At 51.0% G+C, this 22,138-nt stretch overlaps 2 protein-coding genes and 1 long non-coding RNA gene across 20 annotated transcripts in view; 1 reads left to right on the top strand and 2 right to left on the bottom strand.

The window, feature by feature from the left end:
- The window catches only part of CTNNA1 (catenin alpha 1), a 316,889-nt gene extending 315,106 nt beyond the window's left edge, over positions 1 to 1,783 (top strand). For all 3 annotated transcript variants that reach the window (XM_082725499.1, XM_082725500.1, XM_082725501.1), the window contains exon 18: positions 563 to 1,783. In XM_082725499.1, the coding sequence (XP_082581625.1) occupies positions 563 to 850 (288 nt within the window). In that variant the 3' untranslated portion in view covers positions 851 to 1,783. The remainder of the gene's footprint in view (positions 1 to 562) is intronic.
- On the bottom strand, positions 1,179 to 5,004 carry LOC309862122. The gene is made up of 2 exons (XR_014310310.1): positions 4,056 to 5,004; positions 1,179 to 3,043 (listed from the first exon to the last, which is right to left on the bottom strand). It is a non-coding gene; the product is annotated as an uncharacterized lncRNA (long non-coding RNA).
- Positions 5,005 to 15,780: 10,776 nt separating this feature from the next.
- The window catches only part of SIL1 (SIL1 nucleotide exchange factor), a 208,456-nt gene continuing 202,098 nt past the window's right edge, over positions 15,781 to 22,138 (bottom strand). For 10 of the 16 annotated variants that reach the window (XM_082725574.1, XM_082725562.1, XM_082725570.1 and 7 more), the window contains 3 exons: positions 20,309 to 20,405; positions 19,703 to 19,867; positions 15,781 to 16,308 (listed from right to left, as the gene is read on the bottom strand). In XM_082725574.1, the coding sequence (XP_082581700.1) occupies positions 15,949 to 16,308; positions 19,703 to 19,867; positions 20,309 to 20,405 (622 nt within the window). In that variant the 3' untranslated portion in view covers positions 15,781 to 15,948. The remainder of the gene's footprint in view (positions 16,309 to 19,702; positions 19,868 to 20,308; positions 20,406 to 22,138) is intronic. The other 6 variants (XM_082725565.1, XM_082725571.1, XM_082725567.1 and 3 more) reach the window with 1 other exon arrangement.

Genomic DNA, 22,138 nt, shown 5'->3' with positions numbered 1-22,138 from the left:
CCAAAATTACAAAGATAACCTAGCCAGGCTTTCTCAGACCTCCTCCACCCTTCTTCACAGAGTATTCAAGCAGTATCTCTCCCTCTGCTACGGTTCTGAACCCCTCATCACATTGGGCCGGGGGGAGAGGAGTTCTTGCTTGGCCTGTTGGATTCCCTGTAGCTTCTGCTTATCTCAGGGCTTTTCCTTTGAAAGACTCCGTGGTATGTGGGATATACCGATGGTCCCTAGGTCATGGCTGAAAGCAGTGGGTTTCTGTCTAGGAAGCCTCCTTGTCACTGCTGGTTATAGCTGCGCAGTCACTCAGACTGATCTTTCTCTGGGTTTTGAGTCTGAATAAAGATTTGGGAAGGGGTGGGGAAAGGCAAGGTGATGGTGCCTTGTGGTTTTGATACTACTCCCTTGACTTCTAAGTATGTGAAACAGGCATGTTAAGCTTTCTTGGATCAGGGCAGTAGCCACTGGGAGAGCAAACCAGGAATGTGGCTACTGCCCAGATCCCTAGTGTACATGGGGTGGAGGTCAGGCCTGTGATACTCACCACCCTGTCTGTGCCTCTCAGGTGGACAGTGCCATGTCCCTGATCCAGGCCGCCAAGAACTTGATGAATGCGGTGGTGCAGACAGTGAAGGCATCCTACGTGGCCTCTACCAAATATCAGAAGTCTCAGGGTATGGCTTCCCTCAACCTCCCGGCTGTGTCGTGGAAGATGAAGGCACCTGAGAAAAAGCCCTTGGTGAAGAGAGAGAAGCAGGATGAAACCCAGACCAAGATTAAACGGGCATCTCAGAAGAAGCACGTGAACCCTGTGCAGGCCCTAAGCGAGTTCAAAGCCATGGACAGCATCTAGGGCCACCTTGCCAGCTGCCCCCACCCCTTGGGGCTTCTAAAGATCAGTCACTGCTCTTCACTCAAATATATCTGCTAAATAGAACACTGATATTAGATTCCACAGGGAAATAGGCAGATTTTAAACCTGTCCAGGTGGTGAATTTGACAAGGACATACTTGTGTTTAAATTGGTCAGAAATACTGTTGGAATTCAGGAGCACATTTCTAGCTATATTTTTTATAAGTTGAAATAAAAATAATTCCATAACCAAAGAGAAACCCACATTAACTTGTTAGTGATACTCTTGACCGAGTTCTCAGTGTGTCATTAGGGGTTGAGATACGGGGATCAGAATCCGCCTTGGCTAGGGAGGTGGCTTCCACCAGTGCTGGGTTCTGGAGGTTTGGCTGGTGTCACATGACCAAAGATGTTCCCAAGTAAGCTACCTGGGGCATCTTAGGAAGCTGTGCCTGGAGAAGGAGCATTCCCAGAAAGGTTTTGGGGGGACAGACCACACGAAGCTCAATAGAACATAATGCATCATGAAGAAAACTGATTACTCTCTTTATGACATGAAATGAGAATTTTAATGCCTGGTTACAATTACTAATGTACTCTGCTGCAGGACATTAATAAAGTTGCTTTTTACAGACTAGAATGTTGTGATGCCCCAATCAGAACATGCTTTTTTTCCCGTTCCTCAGCTTCAAATGCAAATTTATATCATTGGGCTCACTTCTAATAATTGCAGTGTTTCCTACCTTGGGCTTTGCAACAGAAGCCTGACAAAAAATAGTGTTTGCTTAGGCAATAATTTAGACTTTACCTTATTTGTGATTACTATAGCGATTACTATAGCTAAAAGGTATAATTTTGCTGTCTTATTTAAATTTTATGAATTTAAATGTTTTTTACACTAACTTTTCCCAGTAAAGTCCACTATGAAACCAAGTCTGAGAGGCCAAGGTGATTTTCTTTGCCTTCTAGTGGGTCGGGTTTTACATTAAACATCTCTTGGATTTGCCCAGAGCATCTGTGGTGCCCTGGTCCCTCGTGGTGTCCCTCTGCCCTGGGGACAGTGTTGCCCAGCCAGAAACACTATCTGTGGCTCTAAGCTGACAGCTGTCAGGGCTTTGACACTTACGTGCCAGCTTCCCCTCCCAATCCAGGGAGGGCCTCACCCTCCTCAGGAACTCCGATGTTGGAGCTTCAAGTGCAGGTCAGAACCTTGGAGGCATTCATGATAACTCTGTGGGTGTCTCCCACTCTGTTCTGAATTGTCCTACCAACTTACAACTGTGCTAATTGCTGCCCTAAATATAAAAGTCCCCCTTCAACCTCATGTCCTTCCTGGGCACACATACCCTCCTGAAGCACAGGGCCCCAAAGAGACCAATATGGTGCTTGTGTTTTCTTCCTCCTTCCAATTTGGTCAGCTGTGTCCTGGCCATTCCGCTGCTGTCCATCCTACCACTAAGTAGCATGCCTCCTTGTCTCCTCCATCTCACCGTACAAGTGGCCAGGGGAACACTCCTTCCCCACTACCTCTCCTCCCCACCACCCCAGCCTTCTGCCTGAAGCCCCTCACGGGACTCTTGGAACACCTGACTGGGCTCCGGTCTTCCTTACCATGTGCCCCTTCTCCTCTTCCTAGTTGTGTGGTCCCAGGGCTCAGTAGCTGGGCTACTTCCTCTCTAGCTCTGCCCTTTCTTTGGATTTTAAGCAGAATCCTGGCTTTAAATACCGTCCAAATGCTGAATGCTCTCAGAACTTGACTACTCTGCCTCCTGAATTATCCACTTGGATGTCTTAATCAGCATCTCAAACTTGAGCTGTCCAATTTCTTCAAAATGTAGGCGGGTCCAACTACTAGTAACTCAACCGCTTCTGCTTACTATTACCTGGCCTAAGCTGTTAATTTATTTCTATGTAACAGATTGCCCCAAAACTTAGCAGCTAAAGCAACAAACACTTACTACCTCAGTTTCTAAAGATAAGAATCCAGGAGCAGCTCAGTGGTAAGCTCTGACTTGGGGACTCATGGGACTGCAGTGTCTGAGGCCTTGATGGGCTGGGGGATCTGCTTCTGAGCTCCTTCACGTGGCTGCTGGCAGAAGGCCTTGGCTCCATCCTACGTGGGCCTTTCCATAGAGCCGCTCACAACATGGTAGCTGGCTTCCCCCAGAAGGAATGATCCAGAGAAATTGGCAGCTGGAAAAAAAATAACAGCAAGCAGATGGAAGCTACAGGGTTTTTAAACACAAAACAAAAAAACCCCACCCTGATCTTAGAATAAGTGATAAATCACTTCTGCTGTACTTTGTCGGTCCCATCAACCCCCGCCCCCTCACTCCCAGCGCACTGTGAAAAGGGACAGCACATGGGGTAAATGTCATGGCCGGTGGGGGGGGGCTCCCACAGTCCTGTGCATCCCGGCCACTGCAGTGACCTTCCCACCAGGCTCCCCCGGTCATCCTGTTCCCTCACTCCACTACCCACGACAGTCATAGGAACCCCGATAAACAGGTCTGATAGTGTCGTTCTCTTAGCTCAATCCCTAACAGAGGCTTCTATCTCCCAGTAAAAGTCCTCGGTGATGGTCTGGTCTCTTGCCCATCTGGCCTTTACTCCCCAGTCTCTGTCATTGGGCCTCTGCACTTGTGCGCCTGCTGCCTGCCTGCAGGGCACCCTCCCCAGATAGCTCCCTGGGCCTCCAGGTATCCTGCCGAAAGTTCTCTAACCCGAAACCCCTCCCTGATAGTACCCTGCCCTCTCTCCACAGTGTATGCATCCATGTGGGTGAGAATCTTCTGTTCCTCGCTGACTTTCCAAGGCCCCAGGCACGGAGTGAGCAGCAGCCCCAGGACATCGCTGAGCCCATGAGGCACTAGCCTCCGTGGCTCAGTCTCTCTCCTGGTGAACTCAAGATACACATGGACTCTTGGGCCATTCCCATGGCTTCCGTTTGCAATCAGCTGGCCTCACTCCACAACTCTCTTCCACCCTGAGCTCCGATCCACATCTGCCTCAGTTGTTTCATCACCTGACCTGCTGGCTTCTTACAGCCTACCCCTGGCAGTCCCCATTCCCATCCCCATTTCCCCCTCAGTCTGTCCACTCCTCTCCTGCACAGACCAAGGGCCCAGCCCTCACCTGGACTGACTGCTGCAAAGCTGCCGAAATTGGCCTACCTCAGCCCCCAGCATCCATTAGCCATCCTCACCTAGTAGAAAAGGATCTTCTGGAAATACCTCTGCCAGTCAAATCTCTGGGACCTCCCACCTCTCCTGCAGGCCAGTGGGTATGCAGGGCCTGGCACTGTGACCCTGCCCTCTGTGCCCAAACTGCCTCCTGGCGGTGGTTCCTGGGACAACCCAGCGCTTTTCCTGGCTCTGGATCATCCTTGGCCATATCATCGTCCCAGCGTTAATACTGTTACTTAAAAAGATGAACTCATTTAATCCACCTCCGAAGCAATATCCGGAATCCTGTTCCTGTGCTACTTCTATTCCAGTACACAGTCACGTAACATTCTGATAAATGTTCACGTGTGTCACCCCTGCACCACAGTGGGAAGCATTGGCCCACGGTCTCCCTCCTGCCCCGGGGACTCTGCCTGGCCCTCTCTGCCTCTACCTGCACTGTTGGGGTGCTGGCCTTCCAGGGGGCCGCCCTGTGTCCTGCTGGGGAACAGACATTGGTGGTCTCGTTCACCCTACTGCCCAGCAAAGGGCTTGGCACATGCTTGAGAAACAGTTGTCGAATCGTTCATTGAGGTAAACCAATCTAGCAGAAGATACTGGAAGGCACAGAGCGGGCAAGTGAGGAGGCACTAGAGAGAGGCCCTGCCCAGAAATCCCGAAATCACATCCTCATCAGAGACCGTGGTCTCGAGCTACGCAGCCCGGGCTGAGCACCAGGGAGACCTATGCCACCCTGTCCTTGCGGGTATTCGCTCCTTTGCCACAAAAGTGGTTTGCCCTCAGCATCCTGAGGCTTCTTGCTTCTCAGACAAGGCAGATATGACCCTCAGTGTCACTTCCCTCAGGGGAGGCCTGGCAGAGCCTGCCTCCCCTCTGCTCACTGGCAGCAGCTGCCCTCCTCCTTCCCAGCAGTGCCCCCCAAGGTCCCCAAACACCTCAAAGACCCCACCTCACCTCTGCAGCCTGAATCCTCACAGCGGCCACATCCCACTCCAGGCCCCCAGCCTACTCAAGGGCTGTACCCAATGCTCCCTTCTAGTTCCTGCATCCCAGGTTCTCCTTCTTCCTCCCATCTTTCTCAGCAGCAGACAAAACACATTCACCTAGATTCCAAAGTTTAAAACCAACGACAATACAAAGAGCTTTCCTTGAGTCCTGTCTCCAACCCCCTTACCAGAACTCAGATGAGCCTCCAGGCCCACTGCCCACCCTTCTCCACAGCGCACACCATTCTGCCCATTCCTCCCCTTTAGTAGCACATGGTGCCGGGGCCACTCTGTTCCCCCGGTCTCCCACACCCATCCCTGACCCCTGACCCCTGTCCTTCATCTCCTCTCCCAGCTCCTCCTCTTGACTTCTCATGTTGAAGCAACCAGGCCACACACCTTGGTCCTTCTGTCCTCCCTGTCTACAATGGTTCCCAGCTCTAGTATGCTGCCAGGTGCTGGCCAACCAGCTTCCTGGGGCAGAGGGGAGGGGCTGCATACGTGTACAGACATTTAGTACATGTTTCACTCCCGCAAGAATTTGCAGCACATAATTCACAATTAACCAAGTATGCAGTAGCCTTTCCCATAAATTCCCAACAGCCAAGTGATTCTCACAAAAGGCTTTCACTGATTTTTGTTGAAACTGCATCCATAGCCAACCTATGGTTGCAACTGACAAATGAGTCTAGTTCTGACATCAAAGTTGGTTGTTACTTTGTTGACCTTAAGGAGTAAGATGGAAGTGAAGCAACTATAACATCTTAGAATCGCACTTGTTCATCCACGAGTGACTTCTTTGCTCACTCAGATAATACCTGTCAAATACTGTGAGACATCCATTTTTTTTTTAAAGGTTTTATTTATTTATTTGACAGAGAGAAATCACAAGTAGATGGAGAGGCAGGCAGAGGGAGAGAGAGGGAAGCAGGCTCCCTGCTGAGCAGAGAGCCCGATGCGGGACTCGATCCCAGGACCCTGAGATCATGACCTGAGCCAAAGGCAGCGGCTTAACCCACTGAGCCACCCAGGCGCCCCGAGACATCCATTTTTATGGGCTATCTATAGACGACCCACTTTCAAGTTTAATAGGCAGTATTAACATTTCTTCCTCACTTTAAGACTAGACAATCAACACAACAATAAATCAAGCCTGGATTTGTAGCATTTCCTGAGCTCATGGCGTCAGAACTCCCACATCAGATTTCCAGCCACCAATGTGTTGTCCTGTTGGAGCTGGGAAGAGAAGCGCTGGGGTACAGTGTTACATAGTTTCCACCACCTGGATAGGACAGACAGATAGATGTAAGTACCTCTAACTCCTGAATGACTCAGGCAATGGGGAATGGCCCCCAGTGCAGCCAAATGTCCCCATATAAATTTTGAACCCCCCCAAATTAACTACTAATAGCCTACTGTTGATTGAAGATTTACCAATACCATAGCTGAGGAACACATACTTTGTGTTACAGGGTTTTGGGTTTTTTTTTTTTTAGATTTTATTTGAGAGAGAACACGAGTCGGGTAACGGGGCAGTGGGGGAAGGAGGAGTGAAACTTAAGCAGACTTCTTGCTGAGCGCAGAGCCTGACACGGGGCTCCATCCTCTATCCTACAACTCTGAGATCATGACCTGAGCTGAAACCAAGAGCTGGATGTTTAACCCACTGAGCCGCCCCTGTGTGTTAAATGAATAATACACCATATTACAATAAACTAGATAAAACATTAAGAAAGACACAAGAGAAAATAAATATACAGTATTATGTATGTAATTAAAAAAAAAAACACAGTGGACCCCCGCAGTTCAAACCCACTTTTCGAGGGCCACCTATAATCTCAAGAGCACAGATCACAATGGTCAAATGTCAAGTAATTAGGAAAGAAAGAGTTTTGAGTGTTTACTGCCTTCATGTTTTTAAATTCTGAATTTACATACACTAAAACTCACTTCTGGTATATAATTCCATGGACATGCCTCATGTATAGAGTCATATAATCACCTTAATCGAGGTACAGAACGGTGCTGTCTCCCCCACAGATTCCCTGTCCTACCGCAGTGTTGTAGAAATATCCCCTTAAGTCCTAGCAAAATACCCTCAGTTTTGCCTTTTCCAGGATGTCACACAAATGGAATCGCACAGTATGCAGTCTTTGGGGTCCAGTTTCTTCCGTGTGGGGTCACCTGCTCTGCTTCCCGCCATGAGGACTGCCACCTCACATGCGCGGACCACAGTTTGTCCATCCGAGGGACATTTTGTTTCTAGGTTGTTTTTGTCATTGTGTTTAAACAAAGTTGACATAAGCATTTATGTACAATTTCTGTGTGAACCTAGATGTTTATTTTGGGTAAATACCAGGCAGTGAGACTGGTAGGTTATATGGGAAGTATGTAATTCAGTAAGAGATGACCAAACTTTTCCATAGTAGCTGTAGCATTCTGCACCTACAAGGAAAACACAGGAGTCGCAGTCACTCTGCATCCTCCCCTGCATGTGATGTCATGTTTTCTGTGTGTTTCGGTGTTTTTCTTTTCTATAGCCATTTGCGTAGGTAGGTCATAGTATCTTGTGGTTCTATTTATACTTCCCTAACAACTGCTGATGCTGAACATCTCTCTTCACATGCTGATCTGTCACTTGTATATCTCCTCTGGGGGTAATGTATTTTCAAATGTCTTGCCTTTTTTTTTTTTTTTTTTAAAGATTTCACTTATTGAGAGTGAGCAGGAGAACACAAGCCCAGGGAGAGGCAGGGACAATAGGAGAAGTAGACTCTCCACTGAGCGGGGACTTGGGGCTCAAACCCAGGACCCCAAGATCATCATCTGAGTTGAAGGCCGACGCTTAACTGACTGAGCCACCCAGGCCCCTATGGTTGACTTTTTTCCTTGATGAGTTCTGAGGACTCTTTTTTTTTTTTTTTAAAGATTTTATTTATTTATTTGACAGAGAGAGGTCACAAGTAGGCAGAGAGGCAGGCAGAGAGAGAGAGAGGAGGAAGCAGGCTCCCTGCTGAGCAGGGAGCCCGATGCAGGACTCGATCCCAGGACCCTGAGATCATGACCTGAGCCGAAGGCAGCGGCCCAACCCACTGAGCCACCCAGGCGCCCTGAGGACTCTTTATATAATCAGGATACAAGGCCTTTTTCAGATATGTAATTTTTCACTTATTTTTTCCCTGTTTGTGGCTTTTTATTTTCTTAATTTCCTTCACAGAACAGGTTTTTAATTTTAATGTATTTCCATTTATTCATTTTTTGCTTTATAAATTTTGCATCTGGAGTTTTACTAGGAAATGTTAGCCTAATTCAAGGTCACAAAGATTTCATTCCTCTTTTCCTCTAAAAGTTGTGTAGTTTTCCATTTAGGTTCTATGAATGATTTGTGATTAAATTTTTTTTTAAGATTTTATTTATTTATTTGACAGAGAGAGATCACAAGTAGACAGAGAGGCAGGCAGAGAGAGGGAAGAAGGCTCCCTGCTGAGCAGAGAGCCCGATGCGGCGGGACTCGATCCCAGGACCCTGAGATCATGACCTGAGCCGAAGGCAGCGGCTTAACCCACTGAACCACCCAGGCACCCTTGTGATTAAATTTTGAGTGAAATAAGATGACAGGTATAAGTCAAGTTTCGTTGCAGAAAACAGAACTGTCTACTTGTTGCAGCACCATTTATCAAAAAGCCAAACATTTCTCCACTGAACTGCCTTGTACCTTTGTCAAAAATTCAGTAACTATACTTGCGTGAGTTTACTTCTGAACTTGTCATGTGCTCTTCCATTTCTGTGTCTTGTCTTTGACCAGCACCACTCTGCCTGGATGACCAGAGATTGCAGTCAGCCTTACAATCAGCTCAGTCTGCATCCTCCAACTTCTTCCCTTTTTCAAGATTGTTTTAGCTATTCTGATTCCTTTCTATCTCCACACAAATTTTCACATCACACTCTTGAGATCAACAAAATTCCTGCTGGGATTGAATTGAATCCACAGATCAATTTTGGGGGCGGTGGCTCGTCTTCCAACCTATGAATCCATTTACAGTTGAGCTTGAACAACATGGGTTTGAATTGCACAGGTCCACTTATAGGTGGATTTTTTTTCCCAATAAATATGTATGAGGACTGTAAATGTATTTTTTCTTCCTTGGGTTTTTCTTAATAACATTTTCTTTCTTCTCATCTATTCTAATATATTTAATAAACCACATACATGTAAATCAACTGTGTATGTCCTTGGTAAAGCTTCTTGTCAACTGTAAGCTGTTAGTAGTTAAGTTTCTGAGAAGTCAAAAGTTCTGTGCAGATTCTCCACTGCACGGCGGTCAGTACACCAAACCCTCCACACTGTTCAAGGATCAAGTGTATTTAGATAATTTTTACTTCTTTCTTTAGTGTTTTAGTTTCCAGCATAACAATTCTGCAAATATTTTGTTTCATTTACACGTTTGTTGCAGTGGTATTCGTAAATAGTACTGTTTTTATTTTCATTCTTGATTTTTTAACTTACTTTTGTTTTTTAAGATTTTATTTATTTATTTGACAGACAGAGATCACAAGTAGACAGAGAGGCAGACAGAGAGAAAGAGAGGAAGCAGGCTCCCCGCTGAACAGAGAGCCCGATGTGGGGCTTGATCCCAGGACCCTGGGATCATGACCTGTGCCAAAAGCAGAGGCTTAACCCGCTGAGCCACCCAGGCGCCCCTTATTTACTTTTTTTAATAAAAGATTTTATTCCTAAGTAATCTTAACACCCAAGGTGGGTCTCAAACTCACAACTCTGAGATTAAGAGTTGCATGCTCCACTGACTGGACCAGACTGGCGCCCCAACGGAACTGTTTTTAAAATCTTTGTTTCAAATGGTTCATTGCCAGTATACAGAAATAGAATTGATTTTTGGATGTTACCTTGTATCTTGTGATCTTGCTAAACTCACCATCAGTTCCAGATTTTTTTCTACATTCCATGGTATTTTCTACTTCAACAATCATGTCATCTGTGAATTTTTTCTTTTCAATCTGTAGGCCTATACATTTTCTGGCCTTACTGCAGTGCCCAGAACTTCTGGTACAAATATTGAAAAGGAGAGAAAAAGAGAGCAGATAGCACTGGCATTCTTGCCTTCTTTGTAATCTTGGGGAAAAACAAATCAGTCTTTGACTATGAAGTTTGATACTTGCCATAGGTTTTTATGTGGTTTCCCTTCATCAAGTTAACAAAATTCCTCTCTATCCCTAATTTGCTGAGAGTTTTTATTATGAATGGATATTGAATTTTGTCATTGTTTTTTCTGTATCTATGGAGATGATCGTGTGGCTTTTTCTTCTTTAGTCTGTTAATACAGGGAATTATGTTGAACTAGCCTTGCCTTCCCAGGGTAAACCCCCTGATACATTCAATTTGCTAATACATTCTGTTGACAAGTTCTGCACTGAGAATTTTGGTAGGGACCTTAGGAAAATCTGAAGTCCTTAACGCTGTGTGTAAGATCTCCCTTCCCCAATGATCCCTGACCTTCTGCAATGAGTTTGGGAATGGAATCTTCTATTTTCAGGAACAGACTGTAGAACTGATATTATCAGGTAGATTTGCCAGGAAAACTATCTGAGTCTAAGATTTCTTTGTGGGAAGGTTTTAAACCATGAATTCAATTTAACACATACAAGACTAAATGATTACCTGTTTTTTCTTGAGTTTTAGTAATTTGTCCTTGTGGGAGGCTGAACAGTGGCTCCCCCAAGATTTCTCCATCCTACTTTCTGGAACCTATGAATAATTACATGGCAAAGGGGAATTAAGGTTACTCATTGGCTGATTTTAAAATAGGGAGATGATCCTTCATTCTCTGGAGGGGCCTCAGATAATCATAGGGGCCTTAAAGTGGAAAAGGGAGGCAGGCGAGAAGATCAGAGTAGTGTCACATGAGAAGCTGAATGGCCTTTGCTGGTTTTTGAAGATGGAGGACAGGGCCACAACCCAAGGAAATCAGGCAGTCTCTAGTTGCTGGAAAAGGCAAGGAAACAGATCCTATCCAGCACCTACAGGAAGGAATGCAGCCCTGCGGATGACTCTGGTTTTGCCCCATGGGAACAGTGTCTGACTCCTGACCTACAGAACTATAGTAGAGCAAATCTGAGTTGTTTTAAGGTGTGAAATTCGTGGCCATTTGTTACAGCAGCAGGAGTAAACTAATAGAATGAAAGACAGTATTTCCAAGGAACTGGTCCATCATTTCTTCCAAGCTGTCAGTGATAATCTCTTCTTAATTCCTGAGATGGGTAATTTGTGTCTTCTTATTTCAAAGAACTACCTTTGATTTTCTCTAACGTTGCTGTCTATAGTTTCACTGGTTTCTGCCCTTATCTTTATTACTTCCTTTTCTTCTACTTTCTGTGGGTTTACAAGAAGCTCTTCTATTGCTCTTCTTTTGCTGGGTTTTTAAAAAATTACTTTTATTTTTTTAATATGTCATTGAATTATAAATTTGTGGAATTCGATTTGTCACAGCAGCTGTGGAACCAGCAGCTTGCAGTGCCTCGGACCCCTGCCTGGCACGTGCTCTCCACAGGCCGTCTCTCTCCTAGGCCACAGACAGGCCCTGGCTGCCAGTCAGCATCCCTGGCTCGAATGGCCAACTCAGTACGGATGCGGCCAAAACAGCGTCCGTGACCAGGCCCCAGTACTCCCCTGCTTTTCTGCCTTCCCACTTCCGTAGATGGCACCTCCACAGGCCCCTCTGTGCCAGCCAGCCCCAGAGCGAGGGTGCATCCAGCCCTGACCCCTCTCCTCTCAGCCACAGGCCATCACTGAGCGCGTCCTCTCAGCTCTGCCTTTAGAACACATCTGGGTCTGAGCACTTTGTACAGCCTTTGCCCTAATCACCTGGGTTTAAACCACATCAACTCCCACCCGGCTGTGCACGGACCCTGCCACTGTTCCCGCCCGTGCTGTCTGTTCTCACCATGCACTAAGGGCGCTCCTGCTGAAGTGTCAGTCTCATTAGGTCTCTCCTCAGCCCGTAGCTCTCTAGCAGCACCACTGCCAAGAGAGACCTCAAGTCCCGGGCTCACTCCTCTCACCGTGCTGAGACTCTCGCTCTTCAGACACCTGCCTTTGCCATCTCTCCAGCCTACAAAGCACCACCCAGACACCCACAGGGTTCACGGTTTTGCCTCCTTCTGTTCACAATGCATCTCCTCAAAGAAGCCTTCCCTGACCACTGGGTCCAAAAAGGGAGCCCCTAACACTCTCTCCCCTTGTACTGCATTTTCCTTGGCATTTGCTGCTTGAATGCTATGGAATGCTATTTTTCTCAGCATTCACCTACTTGTCCTGGTCTGCCCCTCCCGCCACTGTTCTTCTGACCACCTCCTGCCCTAGAATAGGACCTGGTAGAAGCAACTGTACTAAATCAAGATGAAAGAATAAGCAAACGACTTAGCAGCAGCCAGGAGAGTGCCTGCAAGTCAGCCCTCACTTCCCCCTCTATCAGGATGAGGGCACACTCCTTAGCAAGGCTGATGAGGTGCTGGACAAAGTGGTCCCCTCGACCCCTATGGCTCCATGTGGCCACTTGGCCCCTCACCCCACCACTTCTTCCAGCTCTACTAAACACGTGGGTCCTCCAACAGACCACTCTCCCTCAACACAGGTCTTCCTCTATCTTCTTGGGCTCGGAACACTTTCGCTGCCTCAGCTGGCTTATTCTCCACATGTCCTTCAGGTCTCAGCTTGGCTATCACTGGCCTCCTCTGACCCTCCCTCAGCTCCAACTGACAGAGGCCTCCCACTCAGAGTACATGTGATACCACTGCTGCCTCCCCCACCAGACTGTGAGCTCCCTGACAGCAGGGCTTGTGACTGACCAACCTCAGGACCCTGGAACCTACCTGAGTAAGTGCACAACAAACACAGTCTGAATGAAAGAATAAATGAACAAGTGAATTAATGAAAACCAAGTCTGCTGAGGGCTGGGGTGGGGACAGTAGATGACCACCCCACTCCCCATCCCTGTCATCCTCCCAGAGAGGGCCTCATTCAGCCCTGCTGAGGAGCAGGGAAGCAATAACCATCCAGGGCCTAGAGGGTGTCATCCAGTCAGAGCTCTCTGTCCTGTTCCTGTCATAAGGCTCCAGTACATTTCAGGGGTGGGAGAAGATAAGAGTAGGGTCTAGGCCTTGGCAAAAGTCACATCACCCTGAGTTCTGGTGGCTACAGCCCCCATTACCACTTTCTGCCTAACTCTGAGCCCAGGTCCTACTTCTTGGCCACAGGTTCCAGGATGGCATCCAAAGGAGGACAGAGAAAGTCCCCTTTTTGCTTGCAGACAGTCAGCGATAAACTGGATGATGGAATCAGAAGCCACAGCCAAGAAGCCTGGGCCTGAGCCCAAGCCCTGGGTCACACTGCTGCCTCCATCCAGGAGGTTCTGCTTCAAGATCCAGAAAGTCAGAGGCCAGTAAGAGTACAGACTGAACTTCACCCTTCACTAGGTCTTGTCTTTGTGGATGTGGAGTGGAGAACAAGGTAGCAGCAGTCACCACCCAGCCTATGTGCTCAGCACCGCTGCCCCCAGATGCTCCTTCAGTCCCACTGACACACCCCTGCCTCTACTCCTCACAAAGAGCTCATGGTCCAAAGTCTCCTTTTAGGTTCTTTTTTTTTTTTTTAATGATTTATTAGAGAGAGCGAGAGAGCACGAGCAGGGGGAGGGTCAAGGAGAGAGGGAGAGAGAGAAGCAGGCTCCCAGCTGAGCAGGGAGCCCAACATGGCGCTCGATCCCACAACCCCGGGATCAGGACCTGAGCCGAAGGCAGACGCTCAACCAGCAGGGCCCCCTCAGACACCACCCTGCTTTATAGTTAAATGCTATATTTTGCAGCATGCCTGAGGGTGGAGGGATACTGGGGTCCTCAACTAAGCCTCCACTCATGTTAGTCCTTCCATGGGGACCCCTTCCCACAACCCAGATCAGATCCTGGTGGTCAAAGAGGTCTCAAGGACCCCATCCCCAGCTGCTACTGTCCCAGGCCAACAAAAGGCCCCAGTCCACAACTCAGCAGGGTCTCGCCAGCCCTCACTCAAAGGCACAGTTGCTCCCACAACCTCAGCTCTCAGCTCTGCCAGGCTGAGGCCCATATTGAACTTCTCTCCAGCCCTGAGCCCTCCTCATTCCCAGCATGTGCAGGACAGTGTCCTCCTACCGCCCTCCTCTCTCAAATTCACTCAGTCTGCTGACACCATCTTTAAAGGGATTTTTGACCTTGGTCCTAGCCAGGCCCAGGACCTCCTTTCTGAACCCAGCCCTGCTTGACCACAGAACAGCTGTTCTGCCATCCATCGTGGTCTTCCTGCCCCTGCCTGCCTATCAAATTCAACACTATCACCTTCTGAGCCACATATGCAAGCCTTCTGCAACATGCTGGAACCAAATCCTAGCTCTGCCAGTCAAAAGCTGTGTGACCTCACACGACCATGCAGCCTCTCTGAGCCATGATTTCCTCATCTGTAAAACACAATTAGAAGGCCATTTAAAGGTTTTAAAGGCAACAAGGCAGAAAATATCCAATACGCGATAGATTTTGGGTCTGATCCCCATGACGCCTGAACCATGAGCCTTCCAACCGGCAAAACAGACTGCTGCTTCTCTCCTGCCCTCCTGGGAGGGTTGTGTGCAGGTGACCACTCTCTTGTGAGCTTCCTGTGTGTTGGGGCACGAGGTGGGCAGAAGAAGGTGGGAGGCCAAACAAAAGGACTGCAAGATAGGAAGCTACCCATTACCTTATGTTTGTCTGGGCCTTGGTTTCCCCACAAGCTCTGTGAAACCGAGATTTCTACATGTCAGGCCAGGATGGGGGAGATTTCTACACAGAGGCCAGGAGGGGCTGCCTAAGCAGCAGGAGTGAGGCTGTGATGCACTGGGAAAGGCTGAAAAACAAACGCACCAGAATCCAAATCAGGAAAGCCCAGGGCCGGAGTTGCCGTGGCAACCTGCAGCAGGCTCCCAGCCTGGCACTCAGCCTCTGTGGGGTGGGGGCCGGGACTTGCCAGGCTCGGCTGCCCCCGCCTCCGAGGCCTCCTCCGCAGTGTACCTCGGCTGATACGGGGGAGGGGCGAGGGCACAGAGACGCACCTCTGCCCTGTCAGGTGGGCCAGGCAGGCCTGGGCTCCTACTTCCAGTTTTAGGGAGCTCACTCCTCTCCAAGAGCGAGGCCCACACCCAAGCCCTCCAGAGTGCCGCAAGTCACCCCCAATCCTTCCAGCACCCTGGTCCCAGTGCCGATCGCTCCAGCCCAACCCATAAGCTGCCAGGGCTGACAGAGTACCACTGCCATGGGCCTCAAAGCTATTTCCATGCACAAGGGGCAGTGAGATGAGCCCCCCACCCCAGCACCAACCTGCCATCAGAGCAAGGTGGGGGAAGGAACAAGCACAGGTGCCCTGCTGCAGTGCTTTTTGCAGGTTTGCTCACACTTAATGGCATCCCCTCTGACAGTTGAGAAAATAGGCCCACAAAAAGGTAAATGACTTGCCAAGGTCACAGAGCTCCTGGGTGGGGAAGAGCAAGGTCCCAGCCAGGTCTTTCCAACTCCTGAGCCCAGACCCTTCCCATAGGGCCTATTACTGGATGCCCCAGGCCGACCATCCACTGTGTCATCAGGGGCCTCTGGGGTGCCTATCTACCCAGTGACCTGGGGGCTCCTAGACACAGTCCCTCAACCACAGGACTGTGTCCGGTCTGCAGAGACACACAACAGACAATGGCCCTCATGCCTCCATTTAATGGTCAAGCCGGCACTGCCCAGATGATGCCCTGGCCCCAGTAGGGAAGTCCTCCCCCCTGGCTACTGTCCCCTGAGGAGCCCACCCAAGCTGGTGTCCGTCAGCCTCACTAATGTCCCAGTCCAGTCCCAGTGGCAGGGAGCTGCCTCATCTCAGTTCCTTCAGCAAGCTGTTGATGGAGCCCAGCAGTTCCCGGAAGTAGCTCTCATCCTCGCCGTCCTGGAGCTCCAGGGCGGCCAGAGCCTGGTACTCAGCCTGCAGGCTGACCAGCGTCCTGTTGAGCTGGGGGTCCTGGCGGTAGCGGTCCCGGCAGGTGGCCAGGAGGGCGCCCAGCGTCTGCAGCACCTTTTCTCGGGCATCATGCTCAGGGAGGGCCAGGAGGTGTGCGATGATCTCGCACCAGCCTTGCTCCCGCAGGCCTGGCAGGAGGGGCACCTGGCGGTACTGCTGCAGCTTCTCTGGGGACGTCTCCTGGGTCAGCTCGGCCTCCTCCTCAGCAAACTTCTGCTGTCCGCATGGCCAGGCACCCGGGACAGGGTTGGGGGAGAGAACACACAGAGAGCAGTCATGGGAAGGCATGTGGCTCATCATCCGTCCACCCGCTCTTCCTTCTGGGCCTCAAAGGCCCAACATGGGAGAGGGCCAGCTGGATTCACAGCTTCAATCAGGCTCCCCCACCCATCCACCCATAGGTCCATCTGTCTGTCCCTCCATCCATTCATCAAAAACAACTGTGCAGTATGCCTGAGAAACCTAGACGGAGACATGGTCCCTGCCCTTGAGGAGCTCAGGGTCTAGCAGGAGAAGAGAAATTAACGGAGTAATCCCTGAGGAGCACAATGACTGCAATTCAGCAGTGCCCGGTGGATGCCAGCAGTCTGGGTTTGAATTCTTGCTCCGCCACTGACAGCCAAACAGCCTTGGACGGGCCCGGCATCATCTCTTATGTGATGATGTGCCCCCTTCAGGACCACACACGGCCAGTGCCCAGCACACAGCACACCTAGCAATGGGTGCTCAGCTCTCAAGTTGAGTCACACCATCTACACCTCCGTCCATGGCAGTGGCAGCCTCACCTCCGCACGATTCACTCCCTCAGAGGACAGAGGGCACAGCCAAGAGAACAGGATGGCACTTCCCTGAGTTTGGAGGGCTATGTGGGAGTTGTCCAAGTGGACAAGGGTGGAGGGTCCACACACGGGCGGTCACAACAGTAGGCTGAGGCCCCCTTCCTGTGTGTAGAATGTGAGGCTGTTCTGGCCCAGGCTGTTCTGACCCTCTGGCGTGAGGGTCTGGCTGAGTCCCGGCTGTGTGTGGCCTTTATGCCAAGGGCCTGGGGAGTTGAGACAAGTTTGGGCAGAAAGTCACAAGCTTGGCCAGTGGCTCTAAAGTACAGAAACCCAGCCCCGCCAGCACAATACAGTGGGAGCCATGCCTGCCAGGCTACAGGGGTAGGACACACCTGAAATGTGAGTGACCAGCTTCTCTCGAATGTTGGGGGAAGGCAGAGTTGGAGGATGAGCAGGGAGAGGGTGGAGACATGCGCTACTGGCTGTACTAAGTGTACCTACAAGACGGAAGAGGAAGCTCTGCCCTTATTCCAGGGGAGAACAAGGTATGCCAAGGACAGGGAAGACAAGAGGAAAGCCCAGGCAAAGAGCAGGGACCACAGAGCACCACCGGATGGCCTTGAGGTCCATTGGGGCTGGTGGAGGAAGCAGGGAGGGGCAGGGATCAGCATCCTGGCCCAGAAAAGGATGAGAGGGCTCTGACAGTCCTTTCCTAAGCTACCCCACATACCCCAGCTGCACCTGGAACATTCAAGGCCCCACCGCCCTTGGTCTCTGCCCCACGTCCACTGCCGCTCACAGCACCTGTCAGCCCCCTGCCTCCCACTCACGACCACCTCCAGTCAGCTGACAGTAGACTTGTCCAGCCCTACACCCTGTACAACTGAGCATTTCTGATGTTCATAACTAAATCCCTTCCCAAGGACTTAAAGGCCCTGCAGGGTCCACCCCAACCTATGCAGGGCCTCATCCCCACATACGCCCTAACTCATGCACCTGTCACACAAACTGTCCCCCAGAGCCCTTAAGGTGTAGCTAGGAGGTGCACTCCCACCTAACTCCAACTCCCCGACTAACTCACCCCTCAGATCTCACTGCCTCCCCTGACTTGCCCAAACAGGTCAGAGTCCCCCAACAGCAGGCCTCTGCAGCCCACATGCTCCAGGTGCTACTGTCAATAAAGTCTGCCCCAAAGCACCAGGAGGACAGGGACCGTGAGAGGTGGGCGCACTCCCCACGGGAATTCTGCCAAGCAGCTGCCCCCTTCCTACAACACCCTCAAGCCGTGGGGCACCTCCAACGGCAACCTGACACGCTGCCATCTCACGCAGCTCCAGACCCAGCCCCAGGGTTAATTGGTTTTCATTCTTTCCGGGGAACTACAAGAAAAGAGAAGCCCCAGCTGCCTCAAACAGTTCGGCTGACACGTGTCCTACGCTCACCGGCGGCAGAAACTCCTCCACTGTCCTCCCCGCCTGCAGAGGGACAGCTATCCCAGTACTTTCCACAGAGAAACACCAGTGTTCTCAGCACCCCAAGCCTCAAGGTGAGCCCTGGGCGCCGGCTGACTTGGGCAGCTCTCTGGGGACATGCCAATGCCATGGTACCTGCCATGCCAGGACTAGGGGTGGCAAAGAGACACCGAATTCAGCAGAGGGAAGAGGTCAGTTTCTCCCGGGAAACGCCAAGCCAACACACAGGTCTTTCTCCAGGCTTGCTGGCCTGTTGCCAGGAAGTCAACTGTGCCCAGGCCTTATTAATTGGATGTGAGCACCACATGGCTGCCTGCTGTTCTGGGTTTCTGCAGCTTGGAGAGAGAGAAAGAACGAGAAAGAGGGGAAAGAGAGAGAGGGGAGAAAAAGAGGGAGAGAGGGGGAGAGCAGGAGAGAATGAAGGACAAGCCAGGCCTGGAGACACAGGGAGCACCAGAGAGTTCACGCACTCACAACAGCAACTTCCAGAAACTCCCACCCTCAATGTGAGGCAGGAGCAGGGAGGCAGGCCTGGGCCTCTCCTCCTCCGAGACTCAGCGGTGGCTCTGGGGCTGCCCAGCCTGCTTCAGTTGGCTGTTCTAGGGAAAGCGTGGCCAGAAAGCGAGCTGAGAGCTCTGCTATTGCACTCTGCAGCCGCTGCATTCAGAATCCAGGCCCGGCTGGCTGCACTCTGTTCTTAATTAAGACACTTTTCAGGCTCACAAAGACCAAAGTGGGTTGGACACCAAGTCTCCTGCCAGGTGGCAACAACAGGGTCCCTGAGCCCCTCGAGGGTGGCCAAGCCCTTGCCCAGGGTCAAAGCTCCCAGAGGAGGAATCTGCATGTTTCTAGAATCTAAAGATCAAAATCTAAAAATCTAAACTTAAAAATCCAAAGATCCCATTTCTAGAATCTAAAGATTCAGCCTCTTTCCAGGCTCTGGCTAATTGTCATTCTGGCTGCTTCGAGGGCTCCCCGACACAGCTGCTCCATCCTCCTTGCTCCCTATTGCACCACCCTAGGCTTTAGCCAAATGACCTGTCATTCCATGAAGGGCCGATCCTGGCCATTTCTGGCACACCCCCATCCCTGGCACCCCAGCCCCTTCCCCCCTCCTCACCAGCCCTCAGGTTTCAGTTTAGCTGTCACATCCCATGGGACACCCTCCCTCAGAAATTCTGGGTTCAGGATCCCAAGGAGGGGCCTCCACAGCCTCCAGGTCTACCCAGCACAGTCTGGCACGTTTTCTTGGAAGCACTGTTAGGAGGATGGAAGGTAGCATGGAAAAGGCCAGGGCCAAAAGGCTAGAAGCAAAACAAAGCAAAGTGACCCGGAGGCACCCCAGGTCTGGGCACTCACCTTTTCAGTGACCAGGTCATAAAGCAGAGTGACCACACGCACAGCCAGCATCTCTGTACCCTTTGCCTGAACCAGGCTCCGCAGCACCTGCAGGCCCCCCAGTTTCAGAAACTGCTGCTGGGCATAGGGGAAGTGTCGCAGTAGGGAGCACAGCGCAAACAGGACCTGCAGAGGGTGATGGGCCACATGCTGCTCAGCCTGTTCCAGGGCCCAGTAAACGCAGCCAGAAGTGCCCTGACGACCCCAGCCCAGCCTCCATTCTTTTCGTCCCTCTCAGGTCCAGCTATACCCCAGAACACAGTTTGGTGAAAGCTAGAAGAGGGGCGAGACACCTTTAACATCGCCCCCTAGGCAGAGAGACCACAACACAAGAAGCCAGAGGGTGGTATCCCAGACTATGATGGGAGCTGAACTGAGGCCTCCAGATGCCTCAGCAAGCTGTCATGCTGCTTGAGGTGAGTGGGACCTCTCCCCCTATGCCAACCAGTGGATGGGTGAGCCCTCAGGTCCCCAAGGGTGACACGCGCAGCCAAAAAAGAGACCCTTGTCTCTCAGGCTCTGCAGATGTGCTAGGGGCTGGGCAGCAGGGAGGGAGCAGATACATACCTTCTTCTTTGCAGGGAGAGGCTGTTCCGTAGCCAGGATGACCAGCAGCTTCTGTAGGGCTCCCCCCTCAATGGCCTCTACTTGAACCTTTGGGTTGCTGGAGGGAAAGTACAGGGCAGCATGACACTATACCTCCTCACCAAGCTGGGGACACATCACTGTGCACAGCCCAGGGATCTTGGTGGTTTGGGGGTGATAATGTACCAGCCATCCCTTGGGGAAAACTAAGGTGCCCAAAGGAGCATTCCCCCTTGGGACAAGCTAGAACTTAGCTGGCTGAATAGGTGAATGACTATACATCGACCTGGGTACCAAAGCCTACGGCCAAAATCACAGACCAACGGCTCCCACAACATCCTACTACCCAGCAAACATTGGGCTGGAGTGATCTGGGAAGGGAAATTACCTACACCCCTTTAAGATCTCCTGATGCTAAAGGTGCTACTCAGTGTCCCTTCCACGAAAGCCCTCCTTCACAGTCCCCAGGCCTACATTGGGTCTTCCTCCCTCCATCACCCCATGCAATCGTACACTGGGGGCAATTACTGACAGGTCTGTTCTCTGATTATGAGCTCCTCTTGGCCATGTGCTGGGACCCACTCCTCTTTTCTCTTCTGGCTGGAGTACATAGACAACATATAGTCAATGTTTGTGGGGGAAAAAGACCGCAAGAACGAATGAGAGCCAGGGAGCCTCTGAACCTGAGCAGAGCCTAAAACAAGACCAACCCAGATGCCTCCCCACTGTGAGAGTAGCTGCTGGGATTGCCCCCATGTTATCAGTACTCAGCATATAGCCTCTGTTATGGGGCCCAGGAAAAGAGGGCCAGAATGAATCAACATGTGTGCACAACCAGGACTAAACCAACCCACACACAGCAACACTGTAACACTCAAAACCCAGAGCTGCCTCTCCAGCTCCTCTCCCCATTCTGGGCTGGCAAAAGAGCAAGGAGGTTCAAACATTCAGGCATAACTCTCCTGGAAGAAAGCATAGGGGCCCTGCCAGTGAGGCCTCCACAGGGCAGGGTGCCCGGGAGGAGATAAGACTGGGAACCTCTTGCTTTCCAATATCAAATTAGTGATCAGTTAGGGAAAAGTGTCAAGTACAGGGACCTGGGTGGTTAGGCCTTCGAGGGAGGTCAAGGCTCCCTTGCCAGACACTTAGGAGGCCTCAGAGAAGAAATGTGGCAGGCTCCTAAAACCCTGAGGCCAGAAGGAAGAGGAGAGGCCAGACCAGAGGTCACAGAGTGGCTGCCACACTTGCATAGACAGCCCACAAAGGGCACTGAGTCTCTTCTTGGCTCTGGCTCCTTCACCTAAGCCAGGCCACCAGCTCCCTGGAGACTGAAAGAGCACCTGTTCCTCTTAACCCCCAACTTTGGCAAGGGTCCCTCGTGATCCTGCAGAGTGAGGCAGGGTCTGAGACCCAGAGGAAATGGGAGGCAGGTGACGAGAGTGCACACTACTGCTTGAAAGAGAGAGCCTGCCACATGGCAGGCGCCCCATGAAAGCTGGCCCAGTGGCATGGTGATGGGGCCCGATCCTACCAGGCACCAGCTTCAAGTTTCAAAGAAGACTCAGCACACTGAGCCAGTTTCCCTGCTCTAAATGGGAGGTGCGTGGGTCCCTCTGCATCGTCTCAGCCAGAAAGGATGTGCAGGGTGGGTGCCAGCCTGTCCCATGGCAACCCCACCAGTGTGTCTCAGGCGCAGCCTGGAGATGGGCCAGGGTCTCTGGGGAAGGGAAGCTGACAGCTCCTCTCCAGACAAGCAGGTGGGCACCAATGCAGGAGGGCTGTGGAGCTGAGCCTCTCCCCTGCCCACTGTTC

The sequence above is a fragment of the Mustela nivalis genome (genome assembly GCF_964662115.1).
Source record: "Mustela nivalis genome assembly, chromosome: 3".
Lineage (NCBI taxonomy): Eukaryota > Metazoa > Chordata > Mammalia > Carnivora > Mustelidae > Mustela > Mustela nivalis.
This window is presented reverse-complemented; position numbering and strand designations above follow the sequence as displayed.